The 25501-nt window shown below is 37.8% G+C and overlaps 1 protein-coding gene across 1 annotated transcript in view; it reads right to left on the reverse strand.

Moving 5' to 3' along the window:
• Window positions 1-25501, reverse strand: part of LOC108579009 — a 116672-nt gene that overhangs the window by 6487 nt on the left and 84684 nt on the right. Inside the window, exons 4-6 of the mRNA XM_017942436.1 lie at window positions 20378-20500; window positions 17188-17376; window positions 16727-16895 (exon numbers count right to left, since the gene is read on the reverse strand). Of these exons, the coding sequence (XP_017797925.1) occupies window positions 16727-16895; window positions 17188-17376; window positions 20378-20500 (481 nt within the window). The remainder of the gene's footprint in view (window positions 1-16726; window positions 16896-17187; window positions 17377-20377; window positions 20501-25501) is intronic.

Consider the following 25501-nt stretch of genomic DNA (forward strand, 5'->3'; position numbering starts at 1 on the left):
ATATTTCCCGCCAAAAATTATAAACACAAAATTCTATCTCCCATTTTTCTCTCGACGCGTTTCCGTCGAAAATCCCTGCACCACCAGGACGCATCGTTATAAGTAAATGAAATATTAAATTGCCAATTACCCAGCGAAGCTCGGCCACCTCGTTATTTTCGGCGCAACAACCTTCGATAAAAGAGTCTTCGAATTAATCCGGCACGTGTTACTTTCGCAATTAAGCCTCAATAATTGGCCAGTTTTTCAATCCAACTTTTCGTCGCGATGGAACAATTGGAAACTGTTGTGTGCGCGTAATTTTTCGAATCAGATTGTTACGCAGAAAAATACACACGAGAATACCGCAGAAAAATAGGATCAAAAATTTTGCGAATTGGACGATTCTTTTTATCAACGAAAATTGAAGAGATAGCGATGATTGGCGAGTGTTAGAGGATTGCAAAAGAGAATTTACGTCACTTTGAGTGTGTTATATTTAATATACCGAATTAGATGAGCGTGCACTGCAGTTTACAAGTTTGGTTATCCCTTAAAATATAGTAAAATTTAAAGTAACTAAGAGGGAACATCTCGAAGTGATAATCATCAATTTCGATGAAATTTTGGTATATGACAGATCTCAATGAAATATTCCTCGCGAATTTTTTCTAGCAGAAATCGTCCACAATCGTGATTAGACTTACGAGTGATAATGCATTTCGCGATTGAACTGATGAGTGACAATGCATATGAATCTCTAAAAATAAGTAAAATGAAAATTATTCAGAATTTTAGAGAAACCAAATTACCTTATATAAACACTAAATATCTCAAGGATGAAGTGTGTTTAAATAAAAAGATACCAGTAACAAAGCAAAGCAATTATAGCGACGGTGCATCTATACAGATTTCTGTCACAGTTTGTCACTTTCCTCCCACTGATTTTTTCCAGCGTTCAAGGAACGACTCTCGATTGATTTACATCCGCAGAAATGTCTCGATCGAAGTGAACAAAAAGAAGGGAGAAGGTTTTCTCTTCCCTGTTCCAGCGGCGGCGAACGAAGAAACAGGGTTTGAAACGGTCGATGCTCCGTTGGAACGAGGCCAGAGTCCGGCGTTGCTCGTCAACCAACGCTTCTTTCGTTCTCCGTTTCTTTCGACTTCCTCCCGCTTGTTAGTCAGCTTTCTCGCATTTTTCCAGTCATGCGAGCTGCTGCTGTGGCAACCGTAGGCAATGGCAACCTGGTTGCTAGTCATTGCGAGGGAGTTTCGCTCCTGGGGGAACTTGTAGAACAGACTGAATTTGTTTGCCAGTGTTGGTTTATGTTTTCCAGCCTGATTTCTGTGGGACTTTCGGTCACCCTGACTAGAAAGTTGTTATGCGTGGATATGTCCATCAAACTGTAGTTTTGTGGAATTAAAAAGGGTAGTTTGACGCTTCGGTAAGGAGTTGTCTTTTTAATGTCGTTTGACAGTCTGATACATTTATCTGCGATTATTTGTGGAACTGATAGTGTATAGCAATGAATAAAAAAAAAATTGATTGGAGATTATGAAGAGTATATTAAGAAGGCACGCTTGTAACATTTTTACCTTTTAAAAATTAGAGAGGAAGGATGAAAGTTGCATTTATATCCTGTGAAAAAATTGAAAGTTTTCATTTAGCAATTATTTATGAAAAAAATTCCCAAAGTTTGGATGGATAAACTAAAAATTTTGGCATTCAAAAGTGGAAACATTTATGTGTATAATCAAAACTCCTTTATTTTGTTAAATAATTTTGAAACTGCCTAAAAGCGAGGCTCGCTAATATTCCACGATAATATTGATAAGCTGATTAATATTCTTAGAATAGTACTTCTCCGGCGCAGCAAAAAATTGAATTTTTTAATCGCGTAAATTACCTCTCTTCTTTGCACAGGAATTACTAAACAATCTACGACAGGAAGAGGATAATTTTAATATTTTTAAATTAACAGTATCGTTAATGTTTAGGATCAGTTTTAATTACTTTTATGTTGTATAGCTAGGTTTATACCCGCCGACTGATACAAGCTATTATTTAAAAGCCACTTAACCAGATTACCTAACTTTGTTCGAAATTACGTGCACTGCATATTAATTAAGTGTAATTTCATTTTGCCAAGCTAATAATACAAAATATACAAAAGTAGGCTAGGCAGAGATTATTCAATTAAAAGAGAAACGATGCTGTAAAGTTCTGTTAAAATAGCGCCATTGTTCAACGACATTTTTACCAGACTATAATCCAAAATGGAGGAAATACTTGCAACGAGTGTTCCAAAAATATGGAAAAATGTTAAACGAAAAACCATCATTTTTGTAATTTTTCTCACATTTGCATTTTCAAAAAAAGTACCTTGATCACTCAGTAGCAGTTTGTAATTAAAATTTGACATACTTATTAATACGTAACTATTGCTGGAGAAATAGCGAGAATCGTAGAATTTTTAATTAAATTTTCTCCTGTGTTAGGAAAAACTTAGATGAACTTTATATAGGATTTGAACACTTTGTAGCCTCCAGGAGCAAATCGAGTTTCACGGCTGCGCGAAGTGGAATCAGATGTGCTGATCAGGCACCGGCAAGCAGCTCGCGTCAAAGAGGAAGGGTAACCAAATAACATGTTATTGGGTATGGTGACAAAATTAAATATGAATTGAATTTCGCCCCCTGCATGCGCCAATAACGCTTCCCCACAGACAAACACGGAAGTGATAATCAAAGGACTAATTAAATTCACGCGAAACAGGAAGTCTATCTTGGATCGATCTGACGGAAACGACGAAACTTCTCTTGTCTGTATTATCGATCAGTTGGCACTACTTATCAAATCACATTGTAGAATCAAAAATTTTTTATTTCACGCTATCAAGAGTAGTATTTTTCTCTTTTTTCTTCTGGAGAAATCACTCTGTTCGTCCTCGATGTACTCCATAATCAAGTTACTGTACTTGGTTATTTTGTCGATTAAATTTATAATTCTAAACGATATCAAAAATTCTGACGTTTTACTGGGTTGACAAATAAAACATTAAACTACTTAAGATATACCATCGCCCAGCAAAAGAAACTCATTAAATCTCCAAACATGAACAATCACCCGAGAAACCCTGAAAGGACACGCAACTTCCAAGTCGCAAAATAAAATAAAAATAAATCTATTAACCCTTTGCACTCCTCGCAATTTTTAATATGACCTACCAGAAACTCTGAATCATTTTTACTATGGGTTACCAGCTACTCCGAGACTATTTACAATGGTGCGAGTGCGCCTCTGTGGAAGATACTTCGTAGGCGTTCAATTTTTCTTAAAAATATTGTTAAGGCGTATCCTGTAGCCGGATTTATGGCAGCGAGTCAACTGGTCGCCATCGCAGGCAAATATCGTTTTCTCAAAACACCACAAATGTTTATTGCGTCGCCTGCGACACTTAGTCCCTAGGACCAGACCCTGCCACAAATCCTGGAGTCTCCGAACGGAAAACAGAAAAGTGGTCCACGACTTTTGCCAACGTCGATGGACCACTTGACTTTAACAAAGCCTAGAAATGCGGAGATTCCACAGGATTCCCACGCATCCGTCCACCGAACACTGTCTCCGGTCGTTGTCTACCCCATCCTAAGATGACGCGCTAAGGGCGAAATGGAGGGAGGCTGCGATGCACCGGAGTAAACTGATTGGTGATTTAGAAAAGGAAAAATCACCAATCAGGGTGTTTTTGGGAAAATAGGAGTCTTCGTCGAGGGAAACCGCAGAGACTCCAGCAGAAACACTTTGCAACTCGCGGGAGAATCACTTGGCCACTCGCAAGAGAAACACCTCTCACTTCGCAGTAGAATTTATATCTTGAATTAGTTGTAGAAAATAGAACATAAAATATAAACTTAGTGTTTCAATCAAGAAACTGGTCCTTCGAAGCCTTAGAACATTAGTCGGCACACACGTGCAAAAACCGGCGAAGCTTGAACAAATATATCTTACAATGTCGCCGCAGCAACGACAATGGAGCTGTTAAGGGTTAAAAAAAGAATCTAACCAACATTCAAATTCGTGACGTTACAGCGGGTTAACAACTTGAACGATCACCGAGAAACCCTTCAAAACTTCTCCGCCCTCCTTTGCAAAAGCACCCACAAACCATCCACAATTTTCCACCATCCAAAGGTCTGCGTACGATTCGCTCTCGTCCCCTAATACCGGTACAACAATCATTTCCCCAATTGCTCGCGAAACATGCTCAACCAAAGAGAGAGAGAGATCTCCATCACGGAACGATCATTTTCCCGACCTCTGCGTAACATTTTACAAACGTTCCTCTCAGCGAAACGAGTCTGCGGAATTCTCGAATTCGACGAAATGGGAGGAAAGTGCGCGTCATCCAGTGAACAAATGCGTTCACGGTTCAGCGATACGGGTAGGACGCGACCGCACGTCGCTCTGACGGGTACAGAACGTCGGTCGGGTCGGTGGCGAACGCGAAAAACCGTGGCTCGTTTCATTGGCCGGCTTGAAACTCTGTCTGTGGATTGCTCGCCTCGTTCACGTTCACGACTGTATAACCGGGGTCCCTCTATTATAAATCAAAGCTCGTTCCTACCCCCCGGTACTGGTTATCGCGAAACGCAAACAAATCGCGCCGGTGGCCGCATGCGGCGATCTCTTGTAATAAGGCATAATGCGGCGCGATTATCGGACGATAATTACACGCAATCCGTTTAGACACGGCGGACCGTCGATTGGGCCATTCTGCGGACGAAATACCCCGTTCCATGGATCGTTTGTACGCGCTCGATCGTAGAGTAATGTTCGGGACCAGCGTGATTTTGCTTTTGGAGGAATACCGCGGATTTTGTAGTGCGTGGAACGTTTTTCGGTGCGTTCGCCGCTGTTCGGTGATATTGATATTCGAAGGGTTCGAATTAGGCGGTATTGAATAACGGTGTACAGAAATATTTTGGCTGTTTGCGATTTTTTTTTTTTCGTGTGTTTGTGAGAGAGATGTTAACGAGATCTGCAGCAGTTATTGAGAAAAATATTTTGAAGATTCGACGAATTTTGTAGATTTAGGGGCTGTCAATATTTTTTTTTAAATAAAATTGAGTATCTTCTATTTTGCATTATTAAAAGGGAGAAATCTTCAGATAATAAAAACAGATCCTAACGCCTCTGTGCCATCTACAAAAATATCAGCTTGTGAGCAAAATATCTATAATTCACTATGCTAATTTACCGGATTTTTCTGTTATTCTGTAACGTATCGCAAATAAACGAGGATAATAAAAAAAGTAGGTGAGAGAAAAGTGAATTTAAAAATTTAATCGTAGATTCTCCTCTCGTTACATTTTATTTGACCATTTTCAATATTCACACAGACAAATATAAAACCTTGTACCCTTGAAATGGAATCATCGTTAAATTTGCATAAAAATAAATAAATGAATTCAACAACCATCGTACGAGCGAAAAAATGTCGAACAACGAAGATTGCAAATGTTATCTTCAGTTCTTTCGAAAATTTTCAAGGGTAGTATATTTTCTATACAAGCGGTATTAAGGTCAGTCTGTTCCACACGAACGTTGTCACGATTTTTAATTCTCCGTTGTCTGTTTTCCGGAACAATATCATTGATAGCAGCGATAACGGGAGTTTTTCAGCGGCGACGAAAAATTTAGGTTAAACTGGAAACGGCACAGCCAGCCAGCGGCTCTCTGTAAATTCTACCGTGCTCGAATACACGAGCTCTCGAGCGGCCAACAAACGGCAGATAAACAAACGAGAACACGACCCAGTAACTCGGCCATTACCGGGTCGATTTACACGCACGTCTGAACACTGGCAAAGAGATCAATTACAATGGAGTGAAATTAAAAAAAAAAGAAGACCATCCGAATTTGCTCGTCACCTTGGTAAATATTCGAAAGTCTCTCCTAAACTTTCTTCGACTGTCCCGAACTTTGCTTCTTTATGGGGCTGAGTGATCTGTAAATCTAGATCCAAATGTGTCTGTCACGTCATGAAGATGTTTACAGAAATGGACGTAAAAATGTAAAAATTTGAAAATAATTAGTGTTTTAGTAAGATCGTGCAGGGATACCTTTTGTATTTTTTTTAGAGTGCTTTAGATGTAAATTTAAAAGTAATTGCTAAGGAATGGTGGCGAAATGTTACAAGAATCCGCTGATAAACAAGTATTTTATAATACTTCTTTTACGAAAAGAATTTTAGTAAATAAAAAAAAAATAGAGAGTAGAGAAACAAATTCTTTTTAACTTTAGAAGCTCAGAAACAATTTAGTAGTTGCACAAATTAATTCGGCGCCTTCTTTCACAAATTTCAACGTTTATTTACCGAAAATCACAGTTTTCACGTTCAAAATAATCTCAATTATTCGAAACAACTTGTTTCCATTTATCGGACAAATAACGAATTCCCTCTCTGAGAAACTATAACAACTTTGAGTCGATAAAATCCTCTAGACTTCGAAAAGAAGACATTCAATTTAATACCTGCACACCTAGTAAAAAAAACTCACAAATAAATGTGTTAAGACCGCCATTACTTTCAACCAATACCCGCCGATACAGCATTCCTCGAAAAGAACCGTTCGAACCTAAAAGATTTGCCCCATCTAGAAAAATATGGTAGCTCCGTCGTACAAACAACCATTGTACGACTTCCATTCCATCATAACCATCCCTTCTAGCACATCTCCATCGCGAAACTGCGAAACACTCGATTCAGAGATCACCAGACGCTTTTCATCGGAAATGATCGATACACAATATCGTACCACGATTCTCCCTTAACCCAGGACACAATTACTCTCGTTCCATACCATTCGTTGCTAAAAAGGGGGTAGCGGCAGGCAGACAATTTGCATTTTATTTGAGAAAGCTGGTCGAAGGGGGGTTTATTTACATTTTCTCCTCGCGTTTCTTCGCGGTTGCCAATCGAGAGAGGATCGAGGTGACAGGCGAGCTTGGAAAAGAAAGGACGAAAGAAGACGGAGAGAAATACGGGAGAAGAACTATAGGGAGAAAGGGGTTTGTGGAAAGGGAGTCGAGGCTGTAACGTCCCGATTTAATGGAGCGCGGCGACTTGATAACGGGCAACGGGGCATTGCAAGATTTATTAGCGTCTCGCGATGCGGATAATGTCTCACCTACTCGGCGAGCAGAGAGAGGCAGCAGCAAGACTTTAGCTGGTCTGAATTATTCGCGGGACGGAAATTAAGGCTGGAGGCCGGCTGTCTTTTAATCTCCGCCAAACGTTTCCTTCGTTTCGTGCCGCCTCCGCCTCCTCCGCCGCCGCCACCGCGCCGTCTCTCTGTCTTCGAGCTCTTTGCTGGCTGAACCGAATGGCCGCCGATCGATACACAGGCAGGAAATTCAATGATACACAGGCCCCACGCACGCACGAATCAAGCGGAAGTTCTTTTTCGAGGGGGATGCACGCTGCCCCGAATACACCTTGTCGTGCGGTCACCTTAGATCGTGGCGAAGGTGTACGGCAAGTGTTTCTCCCTTGGAATGATCAAAATTGCTATAAGTGACGTCTATTTTCCTTAGAATTGTTCGAAAGGGTGTTTCTGTTTACGAGGGAAATTCGGTGACCCGAAAATTTCGTTTTTTTTTTTCAAACTTTGCAGGTTTGTTGAGGACCTCGAGAAAGTATCGGGCAATTTTTTCTTTTGGCCCTTTCTCGGTTCTTCGGGGTGAAAACGGCTGTTGAATGAAGATAAGCGTTACCTTATTTCCCCGTATATCTTTAAAACTGTAGTAGATATAAAAAAGTGTTTATAATAAAAATTTAACGGCTTTTCATGCCTTGTAAGACGATGCAATTAATTGATAAAAACACATACTTGGTAACTGATAACGCATCGTGTCGATTAAAATTTAATAAGATTTTAAATAAGATAACAAGATTTTTTATTTCAACAAACAATTTTTATCAATTAAACAGCATTGTCTTATAAGTCTTATAATCAATTAAATACGTATTCGATATTGCACAGTACACTTTCCCACGCTGTTTGTTACGAACTTTTATTTGCCCAGTTTCTTCGCTATTTTTACTATTTCCAAGTTCTTGCTCGGTTTTACAAAAGAAACTTTTACCAAGTTCCATCCATTTTCGAAGTTCTCCTACTCGAACCAAACGATAACGATCCAAAGTAAAACAATGACAAAGAAAGGAAACGTTGATTTTTCCATTCCCTTTTCCTTTTTAATATTTCCACGACAGGATGAAAAGTTTGTTTGCCACGGAAATTTCACCGTGAGCTCTTAAACTTTCTCGAGGAGGGATGTAAAACTTGAGCTTCCAGCGTCCTCGGACTTTCCATTCTTAATGCATAAATATCGCAAACAAATCGACGAAATACAAAGATATTATTTCGAGCAACGCGTAATATTAGTATTACAGTGAAGTAAATATTCATTAATTATCGGTGAATATTACCAACAATTAAATTAACGAGATTAAGAACACCAGCCTAATGTCAACCCCTTTTCAAGTTTCTTGTCTCAGGGAAATTTGAAAAATTTCAAATTAAATATTAGATCTCTGAGAACTAATTTTCATTTAAACAATAAAATTTATGCCATTTATATACTATTTATATGCTTAAAAATCTCGTTTATTTTACGAATCAAATTTACCAATACTGGTATACGATTTTTAGTAATCTACACGTTTGTCTACAGTAAAGGCAAAATATTTATCAAATATTGAAGGAATTATTTATGCAATATTCGCAGCACAATTTTTAAGTAATATTGTAAAAACATGATTTCAAAAAAACCAACAGAAAACAACCAATAGCTGTGACAAATAAATATTAGTATTACAAAATGTACAAATAACTATAAACAAACAGTACAAAAAAAAATGTCTGTCTAAGCAACGATTTCATTTTAACTACACTCTTGTACAATATTTTACAGCAGTCTACCGATAACCCTATCAATGTACAATAAAACAGACACTGCTTCAAATTGAAATTTATTATCTACATCAGAACTTGTCCACTTTTCTCACAGAAATTCTCATAATTACGCTTTTCCTCTGGCTATCCAACTTTTTACCCCAGAAATTTCACTCGTTAAACTATCAATCAACCGTTCGTTAACGAAATACGTCGAGTAAAAACAGACCGATACACAGAGCATCGGAACATCGAGCGACTTTCCACCGAATTATCGAGCGAATTTCAATTTGCCGGTCTGAATTCTTTGCCGGAGCAAATGAGTATTGTAGCACGCGGCGACGATGCAAATGGGGGGGCCGAAGCCGAAGGAGAAACACGTTCGGAAAGAGATCGAAACAACAGATGGGCTAACGATATCATAAACCGAATGCATTCGCTCGGATGCATCGCGATCGATCGTTTAATGAAAATCTCGCCGTACGTTTTACTTCTCCATCGGACCCTCCTCTTCGCCGCCCTCTTTACTCTGTATTCGTCCTTTAATTTCGTTGCATCGTTTCACTCTGGCCCGATAGTTCGCCAAATTGACCTAAATAACTGCGTTCTCGATAAACGAAAGCTGAAGTTTCCACCGACGTGTCAGGCGACGTTCTTCTCTTATTCGACAATTTTTTAAAGATACCAGTGTTGTTTGGAAAATTAGATTTTTGGCTTTAAGCGATATTTTTGAGTTTTGACGTGTAGGTATGCGTAAGAAGGTGAATTCAGTTTTTGAGAGGAAGGTATTGTACGTAAAATTTCTGAGACTTAATGTTGGTAATACGAACCTTTGCAATCTCTTTTAAGCATAACACGAGAGGTGCAATAACAAAATGAGCCTTTTCATACGAGGGGAGTTGAAAAAATTCGCGAAATGAAAGAGGATGGAAAAAAGTTATTTTTCTTTTTCGATTTATTCACCCTTAATCTGGATACATTTTTTAGACCTCTGAATGAATTTATTTATTCCCTCGTAAAAATAAGCGTGAAATCATATAAAAATATATTTAATATATACTTGACAGATCTTTTCAGGTATTATTTTTCTTTTTGTATTTTCCGGACCTCTGAATTATTTAATTATTCCTACAAAAATACATTTTCTCTTTAATGATCGTACCATATGAAAAAATATTTATTTTGATAAAATATGGATATTAAAATAGATTAAAGAACGCCATTAGAGAAAAAATATGTTTTCACAGGAATAAATGAATTTACCTATCGAAAAGGAAATGTAATATCGTACATTTTAATATATACTAAAAATATATTTTTTCTGAAAATCAACGTACCACATAAATTCCACAAAACCCACTCTTCTTTATCCGATGGATTTAAAGGAAAATCGTGAATTAGAACGAACAATTATACCTCCAAGTGCACCATACGTCTATTTTCACACGTAACAAGCCACACTGTAAACAATTGCAGAGGTAACTCCTCATCAAAGAGGTCTGGATCTTCGAATTAATGACGCTTGCGTACTCGATACGTACATATCGCCAGTTAATATTTGCCGTCACGATATTCCTCGATTTCCCCTGTGTGTACGTTTCCAAGCGATCACATATCACGGTGAAAAATGAATTTGCGGTCGATCGTACGTTACGGTTAACTCCGCGCAATATGCATTACAATACACGACAATGTGTTATTAATTGCCGCGGAGTTAAAATTCACCGGGCAGTTCGCGCCGTTACGTTCGGTGCTGTTCTCAAAATGATACATGTCACTGTTTACTCGCCGGTTATTTACTTCGGCGAATCCTCGCACCGCCCACACATTTGCAATTTTAATCGATCGCCGAATTTTAATGAAAAGAAAGTGCAAAAAAACGTGGATTTATATGCTTTACGTCGTTCGGTTTATATTCTACGACGATTCGTCGAGAATTTTGCGTGTCCATTTCCAAAAATTGATTTGCTCGAAATTTGAGAACAGTCGTTCTTAAGAATTTTGGTCTTCAATTTAGAAATTTAGTCTGTAATTTAGTTCCTGACTAACTTCTGAATTTTTGCGCACAGTATAACGGTGTAACGATTAAAATAAACACGGATGTAATTATGCTTGTGCAAGCATTGGTGAATTTTCCAATTACAGTAGATTTTTTAAGTAAACTTTATAAATCGCAATGTGACAATTTCGTAGACGTATAATTATGCTTGTTCCAGTATCGTGAATAATTTTGCTTGGAATAACGTGAAAATAAGATTAACCAAAGCTTAGCGTAGGTAAGAACTGCTTTTATCCATCAGAGAGTTCCCGTTCGCTTAACAGTAGCTTCGTATCCGTAAATATGGCGATCCGCGAGTACAATGCAATTGTTATAGCCGTGTATAATGTGGTCGTGATTTTACGATACGATTAGGTATAATTATCATCGTGACGGTTATGATCAGTATCGGTGGAAATTACTGATGGAATACCGATAATTAACGAATCGAACTGTGAAACAACGATATTCGAAATTCCGTATAACCTAGGTATTTGCGATTTTATTAAAGGAACGTTTGTATTTTAATATTAGTCCCGATTCTGCTCTTTTGTTTCTTAACGACAGATTTTTAAATTGGTCCCGATTCTTCTCTTTCTTTTTTTAACGACAGATTTCAATACTAGCTGTAGATATAAAATTAACGTATTCATTCAAATTTGAAAAAATAGAACATTTGACAATAAAAGTGAGAATCTAAGAAGATACTTCTTCATTATTACTTTCAGAGATATAAATATATACCTACACGATACAAAAATGTGAAATTTATTTAAAAGATCGCTTGGGTAGCATTTAGGATTGTAAAACCTTTCGAAAATTTCCCACAGTTAGAGCTGAATTTTTAGTTTCCCAGATGTATCTCGAATTTTTACGTCTTACCAGATCCCACAAAGAAGGTCTCGAAAATAAACCACGAGACACCGGTAATCATTGCAAATTGCGTATCGTTGAAAATAGCGCTTAAATTTAAAGGGAAAGTAGCGATTTTCACGGAACGGAGAAATGTGGGATACAGATTCGTTTCGTTCGATAATTCCGTAAAACTCGAAACGCATCTGTTCGCGCGATTCAGATAGAAAATTATACAGCGCGATGAAACTATACGATATGGTGATTCGGGTGAACGCGTCAATATCGTTTTTCGCTGATATTATGATAATCGTCCGGAGTTTAAGTGGATCAGTTTAGTCTCTAAAATCTCTACATTCCCGCGTTTGCAGCGAAGAATTTGTGTGGCGCGGTTAAATTCAACGAAAGCTCGAAATTTACTTTTTAAATTCCTTTAATAAATTACATTTCCTTATTTCTCATACTGTTATGTAATTCACATGCCCTCAAAATATTCTTAAAAAAAAAAAAAAAAAAAACAATTATCCCCAAATTAAATACCAAATTTCTAGTTCTTCCATCCAAAAATGAACCACCCTTGATACTTTTCCTTCTCACAAGAAATGAAATTTCACCGGAATTCCCTTACACACGTGACACTTTCGAACAACGAAATTACAGCACTCGGTAATTTCCATTTTCTCTCGCCCCGCGCGTTACAACATCGCCCCGCGTCAAGTATAATACACCGAGGTGACACAAATTTCACGTGATTTCGCCGGCTTTATTTTCCAGCGGTATTTCACTGGTTGGTGAAAAATAAAGCACGCTTTGTCGCTTTGGGAATCTATTAGACACCTATCGCCGACCATTTTACACGAACCCATAAAACGTGTCCCCGTAATATATTACACGGCGCACGTTGCTTTTCCCACTGCCGTAATTTCCGTTCGAAGGATACGGGAAATAATAAATTTCAGCATCGAGCTCGCGAGGTTAATACAGAGATTACTGTAATGTAGATTCGAACGAAGGAAGAAAAAAGAAATAAACGGTTAAATAAAAGGCAGAACATGCGGAGAGTGAATCATAAAATTTATGATCGGTTAGGAGGATATTTACCGGTCAGACGTTCGGTTGCTTTGCATTTACATAGAAGAGCGAGGATAAATTTTCGAGGAAGGTTCTCTCCCTTTCGTCCATGTTAACCGAATGAAATTACATACAGACTCGTGGATTCCAAGTCAAAGTAAATGGGGAGATTCAACCGCTACTCCGTTAAATTACAGCTTTTCACAGAGCCAAGAAAAGATTTATCCCCCCGTGACGGGATGTGTCCAGTCCTCTTTTCATTTCACTTGCTTTCTCTTAAATCGCGGTGTAATTTACCGTTCAACGATTCAATGTTATATTTTAATGGGGTTTCAGAACTGCGCAAAGTGTACACGCAAGTAGAGATTGTGAAGTTATTCTCCGTTTTGGAGTCTCGAAAGCAATGCTTCTCGTGCTCCTTTTTTATCCAGAATTTGTAATTCGATCAATTATGCTCGGTGTTATTTCAATAACTTCGTCGCGAATTTTTATCGTAACGTTAAATACAGTTTTTTCTGTCCCAAAAATTCGACGAAAATTAGTTTTAATTAATTTGTAAAATTATACAGAGTGCCTGTTATTACTTGCAATATAACTTCCTAATTAGAGAATGTTAAATTACTCGATGATATTAATTTTAGCGAAATTATTTTTAACTTCAGTAAATTAACTTTTCGCTAAAATAATCGACGATTTTTTCGTTCATACGTATTTATATGGGTTATTAAAGGGACACTGTTTTGTTGCCACTTGTCATATCGATAAGCATCATTTTTCCAATCTACGAAACTGATCACCACTCGATATATTAAACAATTCGTCACGTAAATTGTAGGAGGTGGTCTAATGAACTTTATTCAAATTAGGATGCCGTGCAAAGTAGCTTATTTCGGACTCTTCGGCGTCCGTCTATTACCGAAGCTAAGAACCGACTCTCGTCGAATGGCAAAGATAACGCTGGGCCGAACCGATGGGTACTCGGGTCTGGTGTTTGTCACTCGCCAAGAGGCGCAGGCCAAGCCATAAACCGTCCCCAAAAAGCCTACAAAATTAACTTTACCGATTTCTTTCGATAATTTTTCAGAAAAATTCATTTAAGTATGCTGCACTATTGAATGTAAATTTGAACATTCTATATATTCAAATTAAATTTTAATAATTACATCAAATCGAACGCATACTACTTTTACTGAAAAATAATTTACCTCAAATATTAGCTAATCTTTCATAATTATACTTAGCATAGAACACGAAAATGAGAAAATTTCACTCTAGAACGAAATATCAAAATAAAAATAGAAACACTTGCCACCTAATGCAATTTTTCTCAATCCTACTTTCAAATTCATTTACATGCCCCACAAATTAAAGTACGAAGAAATACAGATGAAATAAAATAATACAATTAGACTACTTACGTTGCAATTGTTCTCCTTGAAAAGTGAAAAAAAAGATATTTTAAATACCCCGACTTAACGAAGAGATCTTCAAGAAATACTCGACACAACTAATAACGTTGATGCGAAGAGGACGAAGGCTGATTCGTTTGAAACGAGTTTTGAAAGAGAGCGAAATCTATTGAAGACGAAGAATAATCGATCGCGGTGCTCCGTCAAAAGAAGCAAAGCACTTGCTCCAACTAACAAGGAAACACAACACGGAAACCCAATCTAATACGTACGCAAATGACGGTTCTGTATTCTCAGAGCAAGGAAACCTATTATTAAATGCCGTGTAGTGTAGCCTCAGGTGCACCAATTTCTGCACTGCATTACCAACTCTGTTACACTAAATTCTAAAGCATACTACGACTTCAGAAGCACAGTCGGGTAATAAACAATTAGGAGAGACAAGGAAACGTAACTGAAACTAGCAGCCAAACTTATACGAGATCCAAGGGACCGCGTAGTTCTCACAAGTGTAAATTGATTAACTTTTGTGACGTAATTAGAGCGGTTTAAACCGATTCGACGATGCTCGAATTAGAAACAGATGTGTGTTGCTCGATTTTCGTCTGACTTGAAGAAATCTCACGAATTCGATGGAAGAACGACGATTCATTTTTATCTCGTCAAATGAAATTTCGTTTTGAAGTTTAAAACGTCAACGTAATCGTACAATCGTAATTACCAACGAAAACGTCTGGTAATACGTACTTTTTCAAATGTATCCGCAGGCAAATTAACGTAAATAACAAATTATTATAACAGTGGCTGGTTCAATGGAAAACTTCATTTTTAGATTGGAAAATAAAAAGTTTCATTTTTGTAAATAAATACGAGGAGAAAGAAAAATTGGTGTTATTTTTAAATTTGAACTATTGCCTTATATAGAAATATAGAGGATATAACAATGGATATTTTTAAACAATCTACCGATCGCGATAAATATATTTTAATTCATAAGAAACGTTTATGGATCATTTTTCCTTTGTTTCACCGTCGTTACAAACTCCTCCATTTTCCTTACAGAGATCACCGTTGTTAAGAAGAGTTTAGTAAGCTGGCAGAATAATCAGGAAATGAATACTTGGAAAGAAATCAATGAAACGTAAGCACTGGAATTTCTACGAATTCCCAATTATTTTACGTTTAAAACGATCCAATACCTGCGTCGCATCAGCGTGAAATCACTGGAACGCAATGTAAATTACCTTAATCCTTCTAATTCGGTCTTTTCACAAGAAAAACCACATGTTCCGCGTGAACTGTGAAAGCTTTCATACACGGACCTTCATTGAGCTTAACCTGGCGTTTCTGTTAAATTAATCTCGCGCCAAACTAATTAGTCACCCCCTTTGATGAATTAATACGCGACCAACTATTAAAACCGTGCACGGTATTTCTACGTCGCGTCGAATTATACAGTTTACGGGCTTGAAACGGGGTTCTGCATCCTTTATGCAATGCTCGGCTTACCTCAAGACACGTTGTCAAGACACCTGCCTTTAGATGCTAATTAGACGTAATTTCGTTTAACCGGCTAGAAATCAAATTTAATATCGTAACTGGTCTCGTTCTCCCTTGGTACTTTTAGTTACTTTCGAATAATAATAGCGAAATTGTACGCTGAAAAGTAGCTTTCACAGAGTACTGATTTTCAAAAGGTTTATTACGTCCTGCGGCAGTTAAATTTTTATAATTTTCCTAATAATACTCTGTGACTGACAATTTATAGACCTTTCTGGATAAAATTTCTAGAAACATATCAAGAAGAGAAATATAATCGACGTACTCTTTAACTAGGGAAGATGAGTTAGATCATCGATGAGATTTCTCATTTTCAATAGAACTGTTAACAAAACCAAATTTTTGTTTTGCTTGAGATTTCATTTTTGTCTGAAAAGCACGTTCAGTTAACAAGTGAAACTTCATACTCCTCTATTCCCAGTAACATCCAATAACTCAAGTATTCACATACAAACTACGTTTCAATAGATCTATCCTCAACCCACAATTTCCTTACGTTATCCTGCAACCAAACGAACAACCTCCAAAAAGAGAATTCCACGAAAGAAACCAGAGATACTACCTTCTGCTATTCACGTTTTCAATCCTAGTCAAGCATGAAAGAAGCTAAGACTAATTCGCCCTCCGTCTTACACGAATGTTCCAAGAGTACTGTGCAGAGCTCAGGAGTTTGCCCTTGGAAGAATCGTGGGTCTGATTGGTTCATATCCCCATTAATTCACCTTCTCTGACACAATCTTAGACATAGGGCACACGTATTGTCGTTATTGTCAATAATCGAACGAGTACTGTGCAGAGCTCAGGAGTTTGCCCTTGGAAGAATCGTGGGTCTGATTGGTTCATATCCCCATTAACTCACCTTCTCTGACACAATCTTAGACATAGGGCACACGTATTGTCGTTATTGTCAATAATCGAATCATTAGCACCGCGAAGCCGAAGATTCGTGATTTGCGAGCGAAATGCCCTTGATGCCCCTGTGCTGCCCCGAGGGCAAAATCCTGAGCACCGCACAGTATTCAGGGCAGCTTGTGAAGGGACGAAATAATGAGAGTGAATAGTGAAAATGGACACAAAGTGAAAATGGTTAAAAAATATTGCGAGCAAAATGCCCCTGATGCCCCTGTGCTGCCCCAGGGGCAAACTCCTGAGCACCGTACACTACTCAGTGCGAAACGCGTGAAATTTCATCGAAAGTACGAAAAAATGAGAGTGAGTAGTGAAAATGGTTCAAGAACGAACGCACACATTGAGCAAACGACACATGAAGGAGAACGGACTTGCGTGGACACGCGAACGAGTGTGCTTTTTGTGACTCACATGGGTAGCTGACTGGAGGATGAGTCTGGGCGTTGTGCGCGTTATGCGGGTGTCTCGGTGTTGCGGCGCGTTGCCTGTAGAAGCAGAGGATCGCCGACACGACCATACCTGCCGCGCACATGATCAGAATAACGATCGAGATCACGAACCAGATCGTTTGCATGCCCAAGATCGTCGATGCCTCGGAGTCTGAAACAGGCAAGCAGAGAATTATTTAATTAGAATTTATTTGTCGCGGTACCTCCTACTGGCCCCTAATCCTCGCCAAGACTCCTATTAGTAAGTACTATACAGGGTGGACCGTGTAAAACAGGCCAGCTAATTATGTTCTTCAGCTATAGTGGTGGTATGAGAAAATTTTTATGCGTAGTTTGAATGGTTTCAAAGGGTGAATAAGCTGAAAGAAACATTTTTTTCTATTTCTTTTTCAAGGTCTTCTATATTTTTTTTTATACGAATGTATATATATTTTTCTACTGTGGGCATTTAAGCATGTATAATAATGTGACCTTAAAACGACGCTGGATTCTAAAATTTTTAATCAAATGTGCAACTTTCTTTCATCCTTTGCTATTTCTTTCATTTTATTTATCCTTTGGAAAAATTTTCTGCCTGTCTTATGTGGCCCACCCTGTATCTACAATTTCTAATCTAAGTCTAATTACTGCTTGGTAATACCAATATTGTAACCCGAGGCCAGGAGGACCACTAGGAGGATCCATGAGGATCTTATCACCTCTATCATTCGCCCTCTTACTTACAAAATTAGTATAAGGAAAAAATAAAAAAAATTCTAACTAGTCTAAAAATATAAAAAGTTTCCTAGGTAGCTTTACTTTTTCTTTCTTCGTCTGCCTATCCTCTTCCTGTTTATTTCTTCTTTTCATAAACAACCAAAAATATTACTTTATAATTATTTAGATGAACTTGTGAAATCCGAGAGAAGTGACAAAAATGCATAAACAAAGAAAACGAAGGATTGATCTAGATCCCTGACCTATAGTTATCCTAAAATTATCCTAATCCACCCGTGACAAACGTATAAATTTATCATTCTTTCGAACAAGCATTGTCGTAAAAGTAGCCATTTACGTCACGCTGATGGCTTTCCTTTCTTCTTTCGATTAAAACAGCAATGGCAGTTCATCTCGCTGCCAGATGTCAGGTCAACTGACAACGGAAGAGAATTAATTCTCTGGGGCGTTGTACAATGTGTTCCAGCGAACAGCCAACACAGAAACCGCCCTCTAACAATCAGACGTGCACGCAGTTTCGTTGAATCGGGAGATCGATAGCGCGCCGCGTGTACTTTTTATCATTGGGGATCGCACGACACGTTATTACGTCGCGAAAGTGGTGAAAAAAAAAAAGAAGAAATTTCACTCGAAGCCATTGGCCATGTTTTGTCCATGACTCGATTGTTCAGATAGAGATTACTTTTTGATGTAATGAGCTACGAGGGAATTAGGGACACTGGAAGGGAATTTCACGCTTTTCTTTATGGCGCTCGATGCTTCAATGACTGATTCGATGAGTTTTTAGGTTTTCAAACTGCATACTGAGAAACGAGATAGTGTATCTTTTAAAAAAGCTTCAAAAATCATCCCAATAAGAGAATCAAATTTTTTTTAACATAATTTCAGGAAGAGAAGAAATTTTCTTGCATAATAATGACAAAAAAGGGTTAATTTTCAAACAGAAAGCAGACACTTCGTTTCTCGTTAACAATTTAATTTATCGAAAATTCATTTTTCGTAAATTGATCTATCCCGTATCTCGCGCTAGATTATCTCAAATTTCTGATCGATAGCGTTGTATTTTGACAAACGATAACGCGCCTCCATAATATGATAATAAATAACAGTCACGAAGACAGGGAATAATTACGCCCAATAACGTACCGATTATGTATTAATTGAATATTAATTTCATAAATAGGGTAGGATGAATATGAATGAAGCGTAACACAGGAATGTTTATCGATTATTTACGCATCAGTGTCTAAATTTAATATTATTCAATAAACGATCCAAGAAAAAAAGAGACATATCTATCTTGTCCTAATCGAACATTCGATCTGTCATAATTTACTTATCAAATTACGCGTTCGTTGTGTCTACATTTCGCGACCGTCTCTGAACGTGCCGCGAACTGTACAATATTTACGCGAAACCATCTGCCGGGACAATTAATCAACACGACCAAGTAATTAACTTTCGTACGAGTTCGTTTAATACTCTTGAATAGGACATCGAACAATTATGGCATTAATGCGCAGCTGTTCGAATAGCTCGTTTCAAATGTGGACCACAATCAATAGGTTAGATGCTAAAATTGATTTTACACATAAAGGAACAGCCGATTGATGGAAGGAGAAATTGATTAAAATACCTCTCGTGAAATGGCGAACGCCAATCTGGACCATTCGGTCTTTTCTCTCTCTCTCTCTCTCTATCCCCTTTATACATTTTATTTCTCTCTGAAATTCCCTTTGTATAAGATCATCGCTCTTTATTATTTCACTATGGTTAGTATTACGTCAATTACTTTGGAAAAACCGTTCAGCTGAAATCAATGGAAACTTCAAGCTGCTACGAACTCGTTAGAAGCTTCATTTAATGATTTGTGGATTTTATTTTCGCAACTAACGAATAATTTATAAAATAGTAATATTTTTAGCGGAATTAGTACTTTTTATTTTCTTTATTCTTTTATTTTCGATTTAATTACTGTGAATATAGATTAAACGAAGCACAAACATTCTCGTATTGAACCAAGTTATTTAGTCGTCTAATTTCGTCGTTTTTAAAATAAGAGTGTTTTCTTATTAAATAATCTAGCCCTAAATTCTTGGAAATCATAAGTAATCATGAGTAAATCATGAGTTATCTCGTAGCTTGGCAGTCAACGTGTTAAATCCGCCTCAAGTGTGACAAACAACACCTCCACGCGAATATCTCGCGAGTCCTCGAGAACTGCTGAAAAACTGTTGAAAAACTGCTAATCGAAGTTTAAGCAGTAGAAATTCAAGCAAGAATTCGACGATCCTCGGCCGCCATCGCGGTACGATTACAAATCAATTTGCCCGCGGCGTATTTCATTTGAAATATGAAAGGACCTCGCCCTTCCTCCCCCTCCCGCGGCCGCCAGGGAGGGTCTCTAAAATGAATCGCTGGTAATTAGAACTTACTGGCACAGAGGGTGGAGGCAGCCTCATCGGAGCCGTCGCCGCAGTGATTCACGCCGTCACAAAGGAGGTCCGTCTCGATGCAGAATTCCTTCTGGGTGCACCGGAAGTCCTTGCAGGCGTGCTCTGAAAATCAAGAAAAAATTCATCGTTAAAGACATCTTCGTTGAAGCTTCAACGACAAGCGTATCGCCGTACTTTTTACGCAATTACACACATATCTCGCCGAATTTGTACTATTACCCGATACTGGAGGTTTCTTGGTTCCTTTTTCTAAGATACGTTTACTGTGCATGATCGTGGAGAATTCGTAAGGATTAGATTTATCAGTTTTCACTTGGACACGTCAGCTTTAGGACTGAAGTATAGTAGTATAAGAGTTAGTTAATAACGATGATTATGATTGGGAGAAAAGTTTTTAGCAAACAATGCCTTTGTTTAAACGAATCATATATTTTCGTTATTCCATTATAATAATTAACAGAAGAGAATTTTATCTGCGATAGAAGGACGAAGAAGAATAATTTTGCGAAGAAATGCGGATTTAGTATAAATAGATTTGGAAGAATAGATACAAGGAATTAGTTTTTATATTTGTTAATGTTGTTTCGCGAGGTGGAATATTAGAATTGAACTTACAAAAAAATTCATCGATCTATCGCTATTTATTAATTATTGAATATTAAATATTTCATTAATATTTGGTCAAACACACAGAAAAATTGCTACACATCGTTCAAAGTAAGAGTAACCTCGTTTCGCGTATGGGACGTGCCTAAGGCACGGCTAGAACCACTAGAACGTCCAAACCCCCACTTAACCGCCTACGTTTTTCTCCGTCTTACCCTCTGCTACGCTCTCTGGGCGAGAATCGGTCCGAGAGCGAGGTTACTCTCATTCTGAACGATGTATAATAGTAAAATTTTAATTATTCATAATTCAACAATTAACTTCAATTATCCAATCCAACTGAAGTACTTAAAAAATGTTACACGAGTAACCATCTCGTAAATCTTTCACTGTATTTTTAAATCTTTCAGGAATTTTCAAAAATTCCCTTCTTTCAATTCACTAACACAATTACTGTGAATATGAGGCGTAATTATTACAGCCGATAACAATTGCAAATGATTCGGAATTTGGCATGAATTTGGAACTAATCGAAACGTTCTACCTACGCTAATACGCAAATTAGAATTAATCAAGCGAATTAAAACGGATCATTAGTCACGATACGCACGCGATCGACTAATGAAGAATGAACTTGAGTGAAACGTCTAACGTAAACGGAACTGTTCTATGAAACGATTAATTATGTGAACCTGCATTTTGATATTGAACGTCTGTCTTGCCGATGGTTTCGTCTCATTTCGTATCACGCTCGAGCCCGTCTAATTCGATTAGAGAAAATGAATTGACCGCCGCAATGTGACCTGTTAATTAGTTCGATGGTTCGATATTAACGAGGATACTAGGGGCAACGTTAATATTAACGTACCATTTGAATGATTGTTTCGATACTACGATTATATCGACGACTGTACTAGCCTCGCGAGAACAACGCGATCGATCGAATTTCGTTACGAAACCCAATGAATTTTTTCGCTAATTGAACGAAGAATATTTTTCGATTAGAAATGATTTTCATTCTTTCTTCTTCTGTCTTTTGATTCTTCTTCTAAGCCTTCGTTCGAAGTTGCAATCTTGAACACGCGAGTTCAAAAATTTCGCTGAATTTTCTAGGATTTTCTTTTATTTTCTTTTTTTCTATTTCCATTTATTCCCTTCTTTTTCCAGACGAGTACGAGGAAAAGTTTTCTATTTACACTGATTCAGTTTCTACGTTCTACGTTATTCTTCCGCATCGCCGTATTCTTCGTATTTTAGTCGAAAAATAAATTTAAATTTAAGTTGAAAAATAAATTGAACGCGACCTCGGCTTTTGTTTCATTCGCCTCAAATATTAAAATATGAAATTTTGAAAGAACACAGGATAATGTAACGGGCGAAGACAAAGCAATTGTAACGGACAAGAGTACAACGAAAGAGATTTTCACGAGTCACAAGATTTTATTCTACTCTTCGATAGATTCAATTGAGAAAAGCAATAATTGAACGGTATTTTTAAAGAACTGCAGTTAGTTGAATATATTTTCAAGATGAATCCGTAGAATGCTGACATCGATCGCAGTCGTTATATCAAAGATCTCTAAAAGACGTTCGAAGTTGTCGGTAAATTATCAACAAGCGTTATTAATAAAATAACAAACTCCTTTATCGAAGTATCTCGAAAAAAGTATCTTCCTTCATTTCGCTAATACGTCAAAGGGGAAGAAAGCGTCCTTTAAATCCTTCGAGCATAAAGAGTAAGAAAACGTGATATCAAAGTAGAAAGTGTCCCTTGAAGATTATCCTGCATTATTCCGTAATACTACAATAATAACAGATGTCACATTAACGAGGTCCATTTCGAAGCATGAATATAAAATCCAAGCAGCTTTCAGTGCTGACAAATTCAATGATCCCCGACGAAACGAATCTTCCGCTGCCGCGGAATCCTTTGAGATAACCAATTTGCACATTACGCGAGGTAACTCGGTGGAATCAAGGCGGTAACAAGAATCGGTAAATATCAAATAAAACAGATCTACTTTGGTGAAATGGTGACAAAGGAGTGAATTTTTCGGCGGATAAAGGCGAAGAGAATTTGAAATGTTTTAAATTACGGAAAATTGTGCTTCTTCGAGCGAGAATGGAAATTTGGGTAAAACGATTACGGTGGTGAATTTGTCTCGATGAAGAAGCCAATGACGAGAGGAGCTATATTTGAGGATTTTAAAGGAAAAGAAGGGAAAATTTTCTGTTTGTGCAGTTTGACACTTGAAAAACAGGAAATTAGTTTCATTTTTAGAACTGCACAATTAACGTGTTTGGGTTAAAAATGACCCGAATCAAGAGAACAGAAGCAAACGTATTGTATCAATAACAGTTTTATTAAATTTTTTTTTTGGGTAACAAGAGAAATTCTTGAAGAAGTAAGAACGTTATGTGTTGAAAAAGACCGTAGCAAGGTTAATAAATGGCAGGACCAACGACTCCATATTTTAATCTGCCATAGTGAGCTCGTGAAAACCGAACAACGAGTGGATTGCAACATCTTAGCTTTATAAAAATCTACTCTTGAATAAATAACGATATTAACACGAAAAAAATACTGAGCATTCACGAAACGTACCTCAACAACTGTACAAAGTTTCACATTAATCCATCTCGTAGATTTCTTTTAAAAAATTCCGAAATATCGCCTAATTTTTCGGCCACTACAGTAGGAAATCGAACTCCAATCCTGCTGCAAAATAAACTTAATCAACGTACAACAACGCGACGCTCGTAATTCGCAACGTAATCCACTCTCTACCGACCGTTTCATCCAATCCTAAAATTGGAGTCGAAAAACCACCGTTATCACTGGGAACGCTGCGAACTTTCAGCGTTCACCACCTTTATAGATTTAGAGGGGAAATTAAGCGTCCGTGAGGACCGCTGGCACTTTCATCTTTCTCAACCGCAACGAAGTTGCTACTTAACGATTTTAGCTCTATCTTGCGATAGTCTTGAAAGCTAAAATAAACGATCCTAGCACTCGCAGCGTTTACCACCGTATTAACACATTCACCGCCAATCTCATTTCGACAGACTTTTCGCCGGCTTCGCTTAAATTGTGTTATAATAAAACGAACAATAGAATATTAAACTGAATTACGCTATTAAATTGCACAAAAGTACGACGTGCAACATATTTAACCCTAGTGCGATCTTCGGGTCTTTTCTGACCCATCGTCTTCTTAATTTTTTAACAACCTCTGCCGTTATCAAGTTTACGTTAACGCTATATTAAAAGTTTGTTACAAGGGAACGTAGGTAAACAGAAAGTTATCACAATTTCGAAGACGTGGTAAGACTTCTCCGCTGAAAATAAGTAAATTTTCATTTTTCCTGCGCTTGTACACATCGTTCACCATTTCAACATCTCAATTTCGATCGAAAGGGACGAATCGAGGTAACGATTCCTCTGTTCATCGTTCGCAATTATAACTGCTGGAAGGGAGAAGGGAGTTGGTACGGGATCGAAGGTAATAAAAGGAGAAACGGAGGGTTAAAGGATTGGCGCTAGAGAAATGGCTGGAAGAAAAAGCGAAGACCGACGTCGCGACGTCCGGGGAAGCGTAATTTTCTATAATTTAATAGTTGAAATTCTTTTCGCCTTTATCTTTCCCGTTCGCCCTTTCGTTTCGCCAGATTCGAAGCGTTTCCCGGGATAGGACGAAGAGGAGAAAAAGTGGAGGAAGGAGAACGGTGTGTCTCATCGTGATTAAAAAGGGACGAATGCCCGTCTACAAATCCTTCGCGATATACCGTTCGATCGAACGAATTTATTTGTCGCGGAGAACAGTTGGCGAGGAACGATTCCGAACATTCTGGACCTCATTGGAAGATCGTTCTTTCCCATTTTTCGATTTTACGTTGGGATGAACATGTCGAAATTTTTGTAGATTTTAACAAATGTATCGTCGGTTTGACTATTCATCTAAGCGTCAGACATTTGCCGTTTCAGTACTGTATCAGATAACAAAAATGAGTCTGTTGCAGATTAACTACATTTAGTAATCCTCGGTTTTACAAATTGGAAAGAAAGTTAGGGTTGCAATGAATTTTTCTTACTAATATCATTATTTTCGTCACATCTTGACCAGAATTTCTGCCACGAGTCTGACACGTTGGGGTTAAAATAGCGACACATGTAAGAAATCGTTAGTTTTGAATAAAAATTAATTCTGAGTCGGCTATTTTTGTAGGAAAGAGCGTGACTGAAATTCAAATTCAAATTATTCCAACAAGAACAATGTTACGATTTAAAACAGGGCTTTCTTAACCCTTTCTTTTAGTAGTAAGCAGTACAATTAACCCTTTCGCGACGGCGGAACTAGCCATCAGTACGCCACTAACGGACGGGTCGTCGTGCTATTAGTGCACACCATACACATTAAGAGTGTCTCGCGTTTTTTCAAATCTTAGAGGATTTCGTTGGAACAGCAGAGGACTTAAGGGTGTATCGGATAAAGGGAA

This window comes from Habropoda laboriosa, unplaced genomic scaffold, assembly GCF_001263275.1.
Source record: "Habropoda laboriosa isolate 0110345459 unplaced genomic scaffold, ASM126327v1 scaffold78, whole genome shotgun sequence".
Lineage (NCBI taxonomy): Eukaryota > Metazoa > Arthropoda > Insecta > Hymenoptera > Apidae > Habropoda > Habropoda laboriosa.